Raw genomic sequence first — 17443 nt, forward strand, 5'->3', positions numbered from 1 at the left:
CCACAGTTTGGTTACAGAATAACTGTATTTAATCGCATTAAGTTGCGACTGCATACGTGACACGGCCATTAGAACATTTTTACAACTATGCAATACAAATATAATCTTTCTTCATCTATTATTTTCCCAGCCCTTGTTTAGACCGTTTCATCGGACACACATGCCATTTTCATAAATGAAAACAAACATTTGATAAAAATTATAGATTTTGCCCTCCACGTGTGTCTTTTTAATTAACAGCCACATGTTGCACATTTCTGACTGGTGTAGCAGTCAAAGACTATTACTCACACCGTCTCTTGTTTTCTGTCTTCTGCTGCCATAGCAACACGGAGCGGATGTTCTTGTTCTTTAATTAATTGACTTCATGGCAGTTGCTTTATCTCGAGCCACACCATGCTGTTTTCAATTAACACCGACTAAATTGCCGTCAGATAGTTTTCCAGACTGTTCTGCTTTTGAAACAAGTCACTTCCTTTGTCTTTAAATTAGAGGTGGCAGGCTTGCAAATCTGGTCTTTCAGTGCGTATAATGAAAATTTGTAAGTTGAATATCTTCTAAAATATTTAGGTATTATGTAGAATCTTTTTCTAAAGCATGTTCATGAAATTTTCACCTCTTGTGCTCCCAAATATACCGTAGCTGTTATTCCGAACCTTGGATGTGCAAACTCACAGTTTTTCATGAAATGGTACATTTTAAATGATTAAATACTACGTCACCAAATTGAATAGCACTTTTTAATACTTTTTATTGGTTAGATATTTCAAAACCCGGTGACAAATATAAAGGGTGACTGATAATAATGATTTATGTTGAGAAAACAATAAATACAGAGACAAGGTTTCAGAACGACAGCAGTGATATACAAGTTTAGAAAACATGGTTTAAAATGTTTCCATTTTATTTGTGAAAACCGGAATACTCTAAAAATAAAGGTGCTTCACGATTCAAAACATGTTATCCTAATGATTCCCTAAAATTTAACAATCACACTTAAAAAGTTCTTGGAGAAAAAGGTTTTTCACGATATCAAAATTTAAGAAGGAACCTTTGACGGAGTAGTTCCAAAAATGGTTCTTCTAAATGGCAGTTCATTTTTAAGAGGGTATTGAAAACACCAGAGTGTTCTCTGAGATCTCATGATCTTCTGCTTATATCTGTTTACAATACTTTCTTTCTGCAGCTTGAGAGGATTATTTTCATCTAGGCCTACCGGTATTTACTACCAGCGTCTCTCAGTTCAGCAGCGCTGGATGAGATGCTGCAGCTCATCACTATCCAAAAGCCGTAAAATCGCTTCAAAGTTGAACAGGGTGGAAAGGCGTGAGGGAGCTTATTCCAGATGCGTTTTCATGTCTGTTTCATACATGCACTTTTCCAGGAGATTTATTATGTTTAACAGGTTTCAAAACAAAACATTTTTTAAAGGATAACCTTGTTTTGACTTTAAATTATCTTTATTGGGACGGGTGAGGTTAAGCAGGACTCTTTCCAGTTTGATTGTTAACAGATATGAGAAAGGTCACCAGGGGAAGTGTGTATCTTTCCAATGTAAAAAATTTCCGCCTGCCAAGCGTAATTTGCAGAGACAACTGTAAGATAGGTGTGTTTGTTTGAGAGTAAACCTGGCTGACATTGCGTCAATGGCTTAACCAATGATGTTGGATTTGGGGCAGGGCTGCTCTTTGGCGACTAAAGTGCACGGGTGGTGTTTTATTTTTTTCAATGCAGTATGTTACAGCTATTGGTGGATAATCATAAGTTATTTTAAAGATTTAGTTCCCATGCCAGCACATTGCATTGTAGCCTTACCCTTTAAACTGGGTCCTCTCACTGATATGGTATTTTTGTCATAACCATGAAAATGTAAATGTATTTTTTTCCAATAGATGTCCACAAGATGGAGCCACTTATCTAAAAGCCTCATTCTTTCATCCAATTGATCATCTGTGAAAGTGATGTTTGTTTTCAGCCGCAAGAGTGAGTCAAGCGAAAAGATATGAATCTGAATGTTGCAGGGTTTGATTTTTAATCATGTCAATATGTGGATATTTGGAGTGAAGCCCTGGAAGTATCACACTTTTTATCCCTATCATTATTATTTATCGTCTGCTCCTCAAAGTTTTGGTTTGCAAGTTTGTACTACTGTTTATTCTACTTTTCTTCACTGAAATACTCTAAATCACAGGATTATCCACGATTTCCTTTAAAAACAGTATTTCGTTTTTTCGCTACAGTATGTGCTTGTATAGTGGATTCTAAATGTCTGAGAGCATGTCAAAAATGTTTGCCTTTAAAACATGGTTTTAGGGGTTTGGGATATTGAAGACATAAAAAATTGACAATTAGATATTTTAGATTCTGCAATTTTTTTCGAGGTCAGTTATTAAAAGTACTTCTTGGAAATTTTGTAACATTGATCATGTTTCTCCATGCTGTCATCAAACCACACACTAGAAAATCTTTAATTTGCATTTAAAAGTCCCAAATTACATTGGAAACTGTATTTCATTAGTGCTCTAGGATTTTAGACCCCACTTCATACACCACCGGTTGTTAAAAAGCCATCAGCAAATTACCAATAAGTAAAAAATGTGGATTATGGTTTATTTGTTAAATATTCTTTAACAGGGTCTTCTTACACCTCTTCTCATTGTTTGGTTTACTCTTCACCCTTTGTGCTTTGCTTATTTGATGTCAATGAGGTCACACAGACACTCTGGTGAACAGGAGAGGCTGGTGCAGGCGTCTCTCTGACTGTTTGCCAGTCTATCCGGCTCAGCTATAAAAGCCCTCTCCCCCTCAGCTCAAGCCCATTTCTTTCTCTGAGGTCTCTTTGTATAGGTGAAGCAGGGATGAAACTACTTTTACTAGCCACTTTTGCACTTTTTGTGCTCTCTGCTTTTGACCAGGCAGATGCATCAGCCTATGACAAGATAGTTGCACATAGCCGTATCCGTGCAAAGAAAGAAGGGTGAGGTCATTTTTTATATAATGCACTACTTTTGGAATTATTATTATTTGTATTGTTTGTTATTATGTTTGTTGATTTGTTGGTATAATTAATATTCATTAATAATGTTATTGATAATATGTTGTTAGTATTATTAACTTTCTTTGTCCTTAAGTACAATGTGCATGCAAGTAAATTACAAAAAAATGACAGAATTAAAAAATATGTAATCTTTCTCAAAATCGTTAAATTAATTTTACAAATACTAGATCAATGTCAAACCCTGAAGAGAATAACTTTGCAGTTAAGAAACAATTTTGCACTGTAAAAGCATCACCTCATTTGTGTTCATCCATTTAATTCCTCAAAATAATTTCCACTCAATTTTATGACTTATTAGCCTTTAAGCATAATTTTCATTAGTAATTTAGTCAAGCGTGCCCCAAAAAATGGAATGATTAATATTTCTGGGCACCACTTGTGTCCATAAATTAAAAATAATCTATCTTTGCTTCCGCAGACCGAACGTGTGCGCTCTCCAGCAGGTTATGGGGACCAAGAAGAAATACTTCAGCACTTGCCGTAATTGGTACCAGGGGTCCATCTGTGGAAAGAAAGCGTAAGTGTGATGGTTTATGATTTCTGGGGGCCATTTCCAACCCTGTTTCCTTGACAGGAACAGGAAAGCTCCAGCTGCTCCGCTGGTCAAAGGTGAAAGTTGACCGTCCCAGTCTGCTGGCTAAACTCCATTTGGATTTCCAAAACACATGATTTCCTCCTTAGTGTTTATAAAAGTTAAACTCCAAGTGCACATTAATGTGTCTATTTACAAAGCCTTGTTTCCAAGTGCCTTTCCAAATTGTGAAAACTGACGGCAACGGGGCAGATTTACGACGTTCACCATGTCTGCCAAAGCATATAAAGAAGGGATACGGAGAAAATCCATTACACTGGAGATGCAGAGCGAAATCTTTTTTATGACTTGGTTTCTATGGCACCCGCTCCTTTAAACCACTGGAGAGTCTGAGAAACTTGATTGGCATGAAATGGAAAGACCTGCTGTCAGGACACGCCATCCATGATTAAAGAAAGCTATAGAGCTTGCCTGGAGTCTTTGGCTTGTGTTGAAACACATCACGACTCTTGTCCTAGGGCGAAAATTCACAGCTGTCTGTTAGGTGAGAATTGTGAGGCTTTAAGCAGGCTTTCCTAGTTGTGGCAAAAAACTTCCCTCTAAAACATATCAAAGAAAACTCAATGATGTTTCAAACTTAAACGACAATAATGATGAGATTACAACATCAAGATCCGCCTGGCTCCAATAAAGTGAAGCTGGTTTCTGGACGCCGTCACTGTTAGCAACCGGTTTTGATTTCTTTTCCCGATGTTGTAAGAGATACATAACATAAAGAACTCTCTAAGGCTTTGCTTATGACCAAACGTCACCATTGTGAGGTATCTTCCAACAGTCTTGCTTCGCTACGGAGCAACACCAGATTTTTCAGCACCCACAGCGGTTTGAACAACAGGCTTGAGATGTTAGTTTTATGCTTCCTTTGCAGTTTTGAATGTATGGCAGCCACATGATTCTCTGGGGAGAATTTTCTCTACGCTCAGCAGACCATAAGATAGCGGTCTGGTGGAAATATCTGGTTAAGTGTGCTTAGCTTACTTAACCGAGATGAGTATGACAGTCGTAAAACTCCATATACTGCCTATAATATCATTGATATTGACGTCCAGCGTGTAGGGAAAGCTGAAGATCTTTATGTATTGGTGTGTCTCCACCGTCTGATGACTTTAAAAACTGTGTAATTCTGTGGAACTTTGAACTAGTGAGTCACCATGGAGACATTCAATTACACAGGAAAATCTGACTTCTCCCCCTCAAGTGATAAAACTGTCCAAAATTCTACAGCTTGCGTGGTCAACAGGAGTCATGTTTTCCTCCCATTTTTGCATGGGGGAGATGTTTTAGAAGCTTGTTCTCCTCCCGTCGAGTGTCTGGATCCAGAGCAGTCCTCCAATGATCTCATCGAGATCTCTGAACTTCAGTCCAACTCTGCTTAATTTCATTGAAACTTCAGTTCTGCAGAATGCAGCCATGACCCAAGACAACTGCTTTTGGATTACGGTCACAAGAAGGACACGTCAGGGTTTACAACTTGCCAACGGATGTCAGTTCATCATAAATTAATTGGATTAGCATTTTTCTGATGAATTCAGTATTGGGGAATTCAAAGGAAATCAAAACTCCCCAGTGGCTTTTTTGAGCAGGATCTTATAAAAACCTGTTTCCCATTATGATTTGTTTATCCGGTGTAACAGTATGGCTGCTGATATAGTTAGCTTTATAAAGTTTTATTAAGCACATTCTTTATATTAAGAGTCTGTTTTGATGCACATGAACTCACAAAGACACTGGAAGACAATGGAAAATTTTATAAGCAGAAATACAAAAGAACCTTGGAGAGACAGAAAACCTTTGTTTTGGCTCGAAGCCATTTACAATAAATATTCACAGTTTGAAAAAGTGAGTCATTAATCTAAGCATCACACATTTACATTTAGCAGACACTTTTATCCAAAGTGACTTACATTGCTTTATCCTATACATTTTACATAGGTATTTGCAACCCCCTGGGATCAAACCCACAACCTTTAGTTGCTAACGCAATGCTCTTACCACTGGAAAGTTTGGAAAACACATAATAGTTTTCTATTAAAACATACATTTGTCTCATCATTTATTCACATCATGTCATTCTAAACTTGTTTGACTTTCTTTCTTATGCAGAACACAAAAGAAGATATTTTGAAGAATGTTCTTAACCAAACAACATTTGCCTCCATTGTATGGACACAAAACCACATTTCCCAAAATATCTTTATTTGTGTTCCACTCAAAAAAGTATTTTATATTTATAGTAATGATGTTTACTTGTTATTTTTTGGTAATTTTTACCAAGAAAAACAAGATTCAAAATGTGTGGTCATGGAAAATATATACAAGCTTTGTTTTAAAGTTCCGCTGCAAATTTCAAACTGCTATTTTCAATAAAAAAGGGAAAACCATTGAACGCAACCTCCATGAAATCTGCTGATTCGACTCTTCATGCCATTGTGCATTGTAACTTCCAAACCAACGTTTTTCAATGGCTTATAAATTTGATTTAAAGACATCCTGCTCGGTCCAAAAAATACCCCTCAGCCTCACCAAACCACCAAGTAGGTCTCGACACTTAGCTTCAAGGCGCTTTAAATATTAATGTAGTGCTTTGACAACATAATCGCAGTGGAACATGGACCACATAGCATGTTTATGTACAAAGATGGTTAATGACTACCATATGGAAAGACTGTCCGTACAGGACCATGAATGGAACTACGTTATCATTAAAACCAGGAAGGCTTATAATGACGAGTAAATGAAATGAAATAAATCTTAAGACTGTTCACTGCTGGTATTGTTCTTTTCCTTCAAAAGGCACCAAATGATTTTGCTATAATACTCACTCACCACATGTCTTTTTGTCTTTCGTGTCTTTTAGGACTGTGTTGTATGAATGTTGCCCAGGTTACATGAAGCTTGATGGCATGCCAGGCTGTCCTGCAGGTCAGTAACAAACTTTGTAACTATTCTTCGTTAAACTGAAAAGTTACAATCTTTGATTATATTTATATTAGGTAGTGTAAAAACAATTCTGGAAAAAAAATGAAAAACGGCAAGTAAAATGCACAAAAAAGTAGAAAAACAAAAGAAAATTTAACAGATTTAATTGTTATGGAAATTGTATTGGTTTTAATTGAAACTATAATGGTGTCTACAGGTATGTGATGAATGTTTGGGTAATCGTGCTGGAATAATGACCAAAACGCACTAGAAAAGGAATTGTGTAATGGTTTAAATGGAAAAAGCTCATGGTTCATGGTATTTACAGTAAATCGAAACCATGACACCAGAAAGCAAAAGACTGTCTGTGAGGGTTTCTATTGAGTGTTTTTTTTTTCTTTCAACAGGGATGTTTTTCGTGTAATTTTTCACCCAGCTTTAATTTTGCAGCCTTTTTCTATAATTAGACTTATTTTACTGCATTTTAAAGATATATGAAAATTCTGTTAATAAAACAGTAAAATGTTCAAAAATAAAACATACAATTTAGTTTGTTTGCCATATAATGTGAAAGCTATAATGATTAAATGGATAATGTATTTACTTTGAGTTTGTATGACATCAAATGCTTTAAAATTCCTTGCAACCTTGCAACGTCAAATTTGTTGAATCTGACTTTGTTCAATCTGCGAATCATTTTCAGTTGCCCCCATTGGAAATGTTTACGAAACTCTCGGCTTGGTCAAAGCCACAAATACCCAGGAATACTCCGCTCTATCCAAGTTACGGGAAGAGATTGAAGGCGATGGATCGTACACCTTCTTTGCACCCAGTAATGAAGCCTGGGATCTTCTTGATGCGGTAACAACCTCCTCTTCATATCTCTCTCTGATAATTATACAAATCAAGTAATTCTGTTTGGTTATCACTATCTCTTTTTGTTCAACAGGAGGTGAGGAATGCTCTGGTGAGCAATGTCAACATCGAGCTGTACAATGCTCTACACTACCACATGGTCAACAAACGTCTCCTCACCAAAGACCTGAAGAATGGGATGACTCCAACCTCCATGTACAATGACTTGAACCTGCTCATTAATCATTACTCCAATGGGGTAAGATCCGTAGAAGCTCCTTTGAGTCAATGGTTAGACATTTACGTGACCTGCTTGCAATTTTTTTTGACAATTTATACATTGCTTTTGTTTAGATTGTGACCGTGAACTGTGCGAGGATCATTCACGGCAACCAAGTGGCCACCAACGGTGTGGTGCACGTACTTGATCGTGTCATCACTGCGGTTGGCAACACCATTCAGGACGTCATTGAAGTAGAAGATGAGCTGAGCACTTTGAGCGTAAGTCCAAAGAAATCACATTCAGCACCATTTGGAACCAAGTCGTATCATACAATCATTTTGTTCTCTCATCTAGACTGTGGCTACTGCTTCTGGTCTGATCGAAAAGCTGGGTCAATCTGGACACTTCACCTTGTTCGCCCCGACCAACGATGCCTTTGAAAAGCTGGACAGAACGGTCCTGGATAGACTTATGGAGGACAAGGATTCCCTCCAAGGTAAACCAAAGCACCCAGACGTAAAGCTCTATAAAATCCCATTGCTAAACACACAGCTTCCCCTCAGACTCAAAGTTTAAGAATACAGCTAACTCCTCATATTGATGGCAGACTTGGCAAAGAGCAAAGCTTGATTCCAGTTTAATGAGTTAAAGGTGCAGGAAATCAAGAGTTTGGCGCCTCTCTTGAGTCACGTTTGTTGATACGAGTCAACTGACTGAACCGTTTTACACAGCTGAGTGTTATTTCGTCCCCATTTAAACCAGATGGTCCCACTGAACCCTGAGCGTCGGCTGGCAAACGGCGCACTAACCACACTGCTTTGAGATTTTGTCAGGGTAACAGTTGACCCACGTTAAGACGAGATCAAATCTGGCCATTCCCACTGTAACTGAGGGCTTAGCCGTCAGAATCTAGCGGTCTTTGGCTGTTTACTTTGGAGTTCAGATGCATTAGCTTTTTCTTCTGATCATCCATGAGGATGACATAATACGCCACTCTAATGAATATGAGGTTTGTCTGAAATACACTGAGGGTTGTATAATGCTAACTAAAGACATTTGATTTGTGAGCTGCTTTCATTGAGGAAAATTGGAGAGATGAAAATGGGAAATATTATGTTAATCTAGATAGTCTGGTTCAGATTGCTAAATCTTGGTGGCAATTCCCAAAGAAACAATTCATTCTTATGACTAACAATTTCTAGGTTTAACATATGTGCAGGTTCAAACAAATCCAGCTTGCTTTTGGCTCCAGTGGTGCGTGTTTTCCACAGTGTTTCAGAATCAATTTTAACCATTGTAGCAACATGTTCTTATATGGATATATATGGACAGGAAACAGCTGCTACCTTTATGATCCAGAGAAAAATTGCGGCAATGGGATCTTTGCCCTCTTATTAGTCCCCAGCCAGACTCTTTTGACTAGAGATCACAGCGTTCCATTTGCAGTCAAATGGCGTGGCGCTGCAGACTTGCTCAAAGTGGACCCCAAGGCTCCCAAGGCTCAAATGGTTCCCATTATATACAACCTTATTGGAAGTGCAATGACAGATTATCTCAGTATATAAATCAAATCAAACTGATTTAAGGGGATAACCGCACAGTTTCAGGATTGTGCGACAGACTCCTTCCCATGATTTTACCTCACGTGATGTTTCCTCCCCATCAGAAACAAACTAGTAAATTTTCCACAATTTTCCCAAAAGCTGTGTAATAGGAATAGCAGATGTGCTCTCATGACAGCGATTGATGTTTCTTCTCATCCGCAGCTCTCTTCAACTACCATCTGCTGAACTCGGTTCAGTGTTCCGAGGCCATAATGTCCGGTACCTCATACGAGACCCTGGAGGGGAGCAACATCGAGATCGGCTGTGATGGAGACAGTCTCACAGTCAACGGCATCAAGATGGTGCTTAAGAAGGACATTGTCACCAGCAATGGAGTCATCCACCTCATCGACGAAGTCCTCATGCCAGACTCTGGTTAGCTAAACTGTCTCATAACTCACTGCTTATCTGTTTTTAGATTAGATTTGTATTGTAAGTTTTTCACCTCTTTCTTGGAACTAAAGTAAAAATCACACAGGCCTTTGAATATTTATTGAATATTGCTCTGAGTGTTCATGTTTGTAATGGCTTTACACATGAGTTAATGCTTGAATTTGTTTCATCTGCACCGGCTGCTTTGCGACAATGAACGTTATGAAAAGCGCTACATAAATAAAATCAAATGAGCCTCTATTAAGTTGCGGATGAGAACATGGGCGGGCTCTGATTCTTATCAGAGAGGCTGCTCATAGATCAACCAGAGAGATGGAGATTATTTTGTTATCGGTATGTTTGGGAATTATAAATGGTTACATTACTTCATACTCCATTATCACAAGGAAATAAATAAAAAAAATCTTGCTAAATGTAAATTAAAAGACTCATATAACATATTTATTTAGGATGCATTAGAAGATGATCATGAGTAGAACATTATTGTGATTTTTTTGCCTTAAAGGAGCAATGTGGGGATTTTAGCGGCATATAGTGGTAAGGTTGCGAATTGCACTTACCAACAAACGTGACGTCATATTTTTGCTGTTTTGCTGAAGGAGATAACAAATTTACGAAACACGTTTAGTAGAGCAGTTTGTCTGTTTAGGGTTACTGTAGAAACAACATGGCGATTCCATGTAAGGTAATAAGGCAATAAAAACGTAATGTTTCATTATTTAAGGTCTTTATACATTTGTTATGTATATTATATTCCATTTCTTTCAATAGATCCTTCAAAAAATGACACACAACACCTTTAAATATTCTATCAAACCACTTTTAAAGTCATTGCAAGGTTGATTTGTCTAATTGTGCATAAAGCCCTTAATGTAAATTTTGTGATTTTTTCCTCTAAGCTAAGCAGGTTATGGAGTTGGTTGGACAGTCTCAGAGCACTTTTGGTGACATGTTGATAGAACTGGGCTTGGCCTCCGCTATGAGACCCAAGACTGAGTACACGCTTCTGGCTCCACTCAACGTGGCCTTCAATGGTGAGCAAACATGTCTGAATGCATATCAGGGATTCGCTTTCATCACCTGTTTTTATTTGACAAGTTGCCTTTTCTGGTAAACTTCCTCTCTCCTGTAACTTTAACTCAGATCAATCACTTGATAGGAGGTGTGCAAACAGAGGATTGGTATGGAAAAGGGTTTTGTTTAGTGTACTTGTTGGTACAGTGGTTGTTTTAACACCGAAATGAAGTTTCAACACCGAAACGATGAAGTGGGGAAGTTCACACAGAAGACCTCACAGGAGGCTAAGCTGGATCTTTCACCTCATCATCATATGTTTTCAGGTCATTTGTGACTAATGACAGGTGAACACATTCATCATACCGTGTTACTGGGTAAATCGTAAATTTTACTGGGCTGCATGAGGCGAAAGTGACAAAGCCTGAGGTTGTAATAACTAAAATTCCCGTCTGGGAATGAACATTCCAAAACTCCATATTATCCATGAAAGGCTGGCCAAGTCTTTACATGTTGTAGTTTGAAATATGAATGTTTTTGATATTGCTTTTGTAGGTTGAGGTTTAAAGAAAGAGGTCACTGGGTCACACAAATCCAAGTATCATGTGGATGATTTTTTGTCTGGGAAACTACAATAAAATCAACAACTAATGAAAATCTGTTTTTTATGATCTTCTGTAGATGAGGTAATGTCCATGGACCAGAGCTTCCTCAAGATCATCCTGGAAAACCACGTCCTGAAGAACAAGATTGTGTTGAGCGAGCTGTTCAACGGTCAACTTCTGGAAACCCTGGCAGGGAAATTTCTCAGAGTCTTTGTCTATCGTACAGTAAGTCTTATTTTTTTTCCTAAAAAAATATCATAAGTTATGTAACTTACACACACAAATGTTATTCTATGTTTTGATACGTTTTAAAATCTAGTTAGAATGGCAAACAATATAAATTAAAAAAAAACTATTTTTTTTAATAAATGTGCAACATAGATGTGAAATATCTGTGAAAATATGTAAGCATTTCATATTGTCGCTGTCCTTCTGAAACCTCAGATTCGCTGTTTTCAGTAGATGCAAAAAGCACTGTACTTTTTTAAACGATTAAATACTGTATTTACACACATTTTATAATGCTTTTTTTTGTTAAATATTTGCAAAGCCCAGTAACAAACATAAAGGGTGACAAATAATAATGATTTATGACAAAAAAATGAAATCATAAAGGAGCGTTCAAAAGGACAGCATCGATATAATGTTCAAAATCCTACTACTTTTACCTACCTTCATTTTAAAAGTTGAATACACTCACTTTAAATGAAAATATAAGTTGGCCAGAAAAAAGGAAAATATGGAAACAGAATCATAAAAAGAGTAAATCAATTACATCACACTAGTGATATCTCCGGCAGCCTATTAATTCTTGGTGTCTGGCGATTACTTACATTGACATTTATTGACATTGTAATAACTCAAAAAGTTCCTTCAGTTCACTCAGAGGAGGTGACTTGTCTCGTAACATTGTTAATTACAAGGCCGTCTGCATTGAGAACGCCTGCCTGATCCGCGGAAGCAAAGAGGGCAGTAACGGAGCTCTCCATCTTATGAAGACTCTCATCACGCCTGCAGAGTCTAACATGTACCAACTTCTGGTGAAAAATGGAGGCTTCAGGTAAAGAAACATTTTTCAAAGCATTCAAAACGTATATCAAATTTCTTTAAGTATACATAAATATGATATTTAAGAATGCTTTAAAAGGTGCCCAGAAGTTCATCTGAGGCACACCAGATAGAATTGAGTCTTTCCGCTTTTTCTACAGAGATTAACACCGACAATGACATTCTCATTGTTAAGTTGACGATTGCTTCTTTGTTCTGGAGTGACTGACTGTGGTTATTTCATTCTCGCAGGATCTTTTTATCTCTGATGGAGGCGGCTGGACTGACTGATCTGCTGAAACAGGATGGAGATTTTACACTCTTCGCCCCGACGGATGAGGCCTTTGCAGGGCTCAGCGAAAGAGACTTGTCTCTTCTGAAGAGTGAGTTCTTATACGTCAATCAGGATTAATGTGATTCTTGGTGCAAGATACAGGTGCAGGAAGTGACTGCGTCTCTTTGTGACCAGGTGATGCCAATGCCCTCAGAGCCATTCTGCTCTATCACTTCAGTAGGGGCGTCTTCATTGGCGGAGGTTTGGAAACCAACGTCACTAACCTTCTCAAATCCCTGCAGGGCAGCAATCTCAAAGTTTTGTTCGTAAGCATCTGTCACCGTTATTATTGAGCTTTGTATATGATCAAAAGTAGAACTGGCCAAGATTCGTTTGGGTCCTTGTTGGTTTGGTTGATATAGTTTTGATTTACTGCAAAAATATCACAATACAGGCAAAGGAGGGGATGCAAGTGAATAGCGTTAAAATCCCGGAGTCCGATCAAATGGCCACAAACGGAGTCGTTCACTTTGTCCGGACACTTCTGTACCCTGAGGGTGAGGATTATTAAGCTACACAGCCCTAATAAGTTCCACTGTTATATATTTCTAGACTAAATAAACGTGTACATTTTTCTTTTGAAGATATTCCTGTCGGCAGCCAGGAACTCCTTTCACTCCTGAGACGTATTATCCGATACATTCAGATTAAGGTATTGAGTTACGGCATGCTCCTTCTGAATCATGTCACATGTTTAAACCGCAGCAGCGCCCAGCCTTGAGGGCTCCTTTAGGAGGCCCAATTACCCTAAATGTGTTCTTCCTTGAAGATTAAATTTAATCATGTGCAACCTGATCCACCGTGTGTGATTCTACTGAACGTGCTTAAAACAAAGTTACGGATATTAACAAAGATGGATTTTCCAGACTTTTTGGTAACGTGATTTTTCTCGATTTTACAGTTTGTTTCTGGATACAGATTTCAGGAGATTCCTCTGACATTTATGACAAGTACGTGTTGCGAAAAGGATCTCAATGTTTTACCTGTTATTTGGAAATTACTTTTGTTGTTGTTGTAATCTAAAATAAAGGTTTCTCTTTTATTCCTTTAGGAAGAATCATCACAGGTAACAGACGGTTTCAAAGGAAAAAATTAGGAAACATTACTGTGCATGAGGGCTTTTGTGGCCCAAACTTAACTTCATATGCACATCGGCAAAGAATAGAGTCCCTGCAGATTATTTCTGAAAACAAGCAAAAGAAATATTAAGTAAATTACATTAGCAAGCAAGTTAAAAGTTTAAGCCAGTATTATTTTGGGTAATGGTAGAAGAAACACAACCCTACCTTGCTTAATTTAAATGCGACAACAAGTAACGAAGTAACATGACCCATTCAACAATTGAATATACAATAAAATTCAACAAAATGTTTACTTAATACAATTATTATACAATTAAATATTTATATAAATTAATATTCATACATTTTTAAAATAGATTATCAACAAACACTGGAAGATAACTTTGGGCCTGGCATGTGAAACCGTTTATAACAGTGAAAGTCATTGGAAAGTAATAATAGTTCATTACTTTTGTTCGAACGGTGACTTGTATTTTTCTTAAATCTCCCTGTGCAGTCCCCGGTGATGTCACAAAAGTCACCAGAATTATCGAGGGAGAGCCCACTATCACCAAAGTGACACGGGTTATTGAGGGCGAGCCGACTTTTACAAAGGTTACCCGCCGGATTGAAGGTGAACCAAAATTAACTAAGGTTACCAGGATAATCGAAGGGGAACCTACTATCACCAAAGTCACCAGGGTTGTTGAAGGTAAGCATCATTTAACACAGCTTTGTTATTTCTATTCAAATGTATTTAAAATGTAAATGATTGAATATTTAAAATAGATTATCAGGGTGTCTGTTAGTGTTGGATTAGTTGTTTTAAAACGGTGAGTTCCTACATCTCAGATCTGAAGAGCACATTTGATTTTTCTTTGAGCTTGCTTGGCAGTATATAATGTAATGTAAAGTCCAGTTGAATATATAGTTGAATTATTACTGGTGGGCCCTTTTGCTTATTTTTGTTTACCACCCAACACTGATGCTCATGCTTGTCATTGCAATGATCCAGAAGACAAATGACTGTAATGTTTTGTGACTTGAAATGGTACTGTAGGAAACATGGTTCATAGCTGGTCTGTATCTCTGACCAGATCCGCTGGATCCGCTGGATTACACAGTGGTTGACACCTGCTTAATGTTTTGTATCAACAGGTCCCGAGTACTCTGTCGGCAGCTCCTATAATATGGAGCTTTATGGTAGAGTGACGCTTCAAACCCTTTATTAGCATGCTGATGTCGGTGCTAACATTTCAAAACATCTTGGGCTCCTCTGTTCCAAATCTTCCTTCTTTCCATATTCGGTAGTTTTCATATTCCAGGTTACAGAAACCAGTAGTGTTGTGAACGAACGACTAAACCTTTTGTTTCATCTTTCTCTTTTTTAATCTCTTTTAGAATTAGCTGGAGTAAACCCGGTCTTGACATCCATTGAACCCTTTTTGCTTTTTCCTTCTCCATCTAATTCTTATAACTAAATGCTAATATGCTAATATCATACTTTTTTCAACTTTCCCTGTTTAGATTTTGGAGACAATCCCGATAACATCAGTAAAATGATCGAAGGTGAGATTTTGACATCTGCAAACGGTTTCTAAATAACTTCTATTTTAAACATGACCTCACTGTCTATTCCTAAATGATTGACAGAGGGAACAAGAAGAGTCCCTGGAAGAAGAGTGCAAGGTAAATAATTCAAAAATTATTTGTATTTTGTTTGACATAACTTCAACAAAACCAAGCAAGTATGAACAAAGCGTTTCCTATAGAATCTCTGACTTCTCTTTTTTTACAGGAACACGGAGGAGAACTAGAAATGTCCATGCGAGAAACGAACAGTGAACAACAAAAACACGACCCGAAGAGCAAACAAGAGGTTTAAGGAATAAACAATATATTTCCTTACGCGTGCAATGGTTCAGAACCTACCATGTTGGAGTTGGATTCAAAGAAAAAGGCATAAAAACCCATTAGCGATTTTACTTGTTTCTTATGTCCTCCAAAGACGAAATCATGTTTTTTTCAATTAATTTTTTTAACCCTTCCCTATGTGTATGTAAATATTTTTTTTATTTTTTTTGTAAAGAGTGGTAACTAAAGCCTTAGTTAAAAAAAAATCAATGTCTAGCATTTAAGCCTGCAATATGACTAGTTTTGGGGCTTTGCCATTGCATGTACTATAATTTTATGGTGCTCTTGTTTAGATGGCGTAAAATCTTAAATAAAGAATGAATTCATATTTGGAATGTTTTGATAAAATGTGATTTTTCTTTTCTGTAGGGGTAGTGGTTGGTTTTTCTTCTTGTTTTGAGTGTGTATTCTTAAATGTGTATACTTTTCTAAAACGTATGAACAAATTTATCACATGCTGCATAATGCATCCATTGAAAACGAATTTTCTCATTATCAATTTAATAGATAAAAAAAACTATTGGAATCTTTTGTTTCATATTTTCCTTAATAAATGTTTAGATGTATTTACTGTATGTGGAGTTCCTCTCCTATTCACCACAGCAAGTATTTTAACATTAATAGCCTACATTAACTGTAAATTATTTATGCACAAAACGTATATCTACATTCTGTTCCAACCAGAGTAAAATCATATCTTTCCACTCGATCTAAAATGGACTTTATAGTATAATTGTATTCTTATTCTTTCCGTTTTAAAACTGCTCTGCACACATTAATATCTGAACCATTTATTCAATGAGTACATGATATCTACTGCTATGTTACTAGACATTTACTTTATTTAAGTAGAATAGGGTCCATCATCTCACTCTGGTTCCTTCTAAGGATTTCTCCCAGTCACAATTGCATTTGGCATGTGAAAAGTGATCTCCTAAGCATACTTATAAGAACAAATTTCACGACAAATATCCAATGAGTCTAAAAAGGAAATGCAGTTTGTAAAAGCACATCCAAGTTTCATTATAATTTTGTGTAAGCTGATCCAACTGCTGGCATAGTGATTTCTGCAAAATCAGCACAAAAGCTGTTCATATTTGTATAGGCCATGTAAATAACTCCATGCATTAGTGTGAAATATGTTTTAAATAAATGTGTATAAATAAAAAAGTGAAAAAACAAAAACCTGGGTGTTAATGCATTACCATAACCCATCCATCCATCCATTTTCTACCGCTTTATCCGAACTACCTCGGGTCACGGGGAGCCTGCGCCTATCTCAGGAGTCATCGGGCATCAAGGCAGGATACACCCTGGATGGAGTGCCAACCCATCGCAGGGCACACACACTCACTCATTCACTCACGCACTCACACCCTACGGACAATTTTTCCAGAGATGCCAATCAACCTACCATGCATGTCTTTGGACCAGGGGAGGAAACCGGAGTACCCGGAGGAAACCCCCGAGGCACGGGGAGAACATGCAAACTCCACACACACAAGTTGGAGGCGGGAATTGAACCCCCAACTCTGGAGGTGTGAGGCGAACGTGCTAACCACTAAGCCACCGTGCCCCCCTATTACCATAACCAGGTATTATTATATGCTTTTTCTCAACTATTATTCCACCCGGAGGGCTCCTTGGCACAGCATACTTTTCTTATTGCCTCCAGCCAATCATTCATCAGGGTAACTATACATTTCTGATGGTGTCAGAGCGGCAAATGTTACAAAAACTCAGTATTACAGATAATTCCACTAATCCTTTTTATTCCACAGCAAAAATAATATCTCCATATTGTAATTCTGTCCCCTTATGAAG

General features: G+C 37.5%; 1 protein-coding gene across 3 annotated transcripts; it reads left to right on the plus strand.

Annotated features, from left to right (window-relative positions):
- Positions 1-2815: 2815 nt before the first annotated feature.
- Positions 2816-16185, plus strand: postnb (periostin, osteoblast specific factor b). Of its 3 annotated transcripts, none has more exons than XM_056756283.1 (22): positions 2816-2977; positions 3477-3575; positions 6508-6572; positions 7273-7430; positions 7519-7683; positions 7779-7925; positions 8002-8143; positions 9414-9626; positions 10544-10678; positions 11340-11488; positions 12187-12323; positions 12563-12693; positions 12780-12910; positions 13039-13141; positions 13229-13296; positions 13546-13594; positions 13675-13710; positions 14223-14417; positions 14864-14908; positions 15233-15274; positions 15359-15394; positions 15504-16185. In XM_056756283.1, the coding sequence occupies exons 1-22, from the start codon at positions 2859-2861 to the stop codon at positions 15548-15550; spliced, it is 2412 nt and encodes an 803-aa protein (XP_056612261.1). In that variant the 5' UTR covers positions 2816-2858; the 3' UTR covers positions 15551-16185. The 3 variants fall into 3 exon arrangements, with proteins under 3 accessions (XP_056612261.1, XP_056612262.1, XP_056612263.1); XM_056756284.1 differs by having other exon boundaries at positions 13696-13710; XM_056756285.1 differs by lacking the exon at positions 14864-14908.
- The last annotated feature ends 1258 nt before the right edge of the window (positions 16186-17443 follow it).

Source organism: Triplophysa dalaica, chromosome 9, assembly GCF_015846415.1.
Source record: "Triplophysa dalaica isolate WHDGS20190420 chromosome 9, ASM1584641v1, whole genome shotgun sequence".
Taxonomy (NCBI): Eukaryota; Metazoa; Chordata; class Actinopteri; order Cypriniformes; family Nemacheilidae; genus Triplophysa; species Triplophysa dalaica.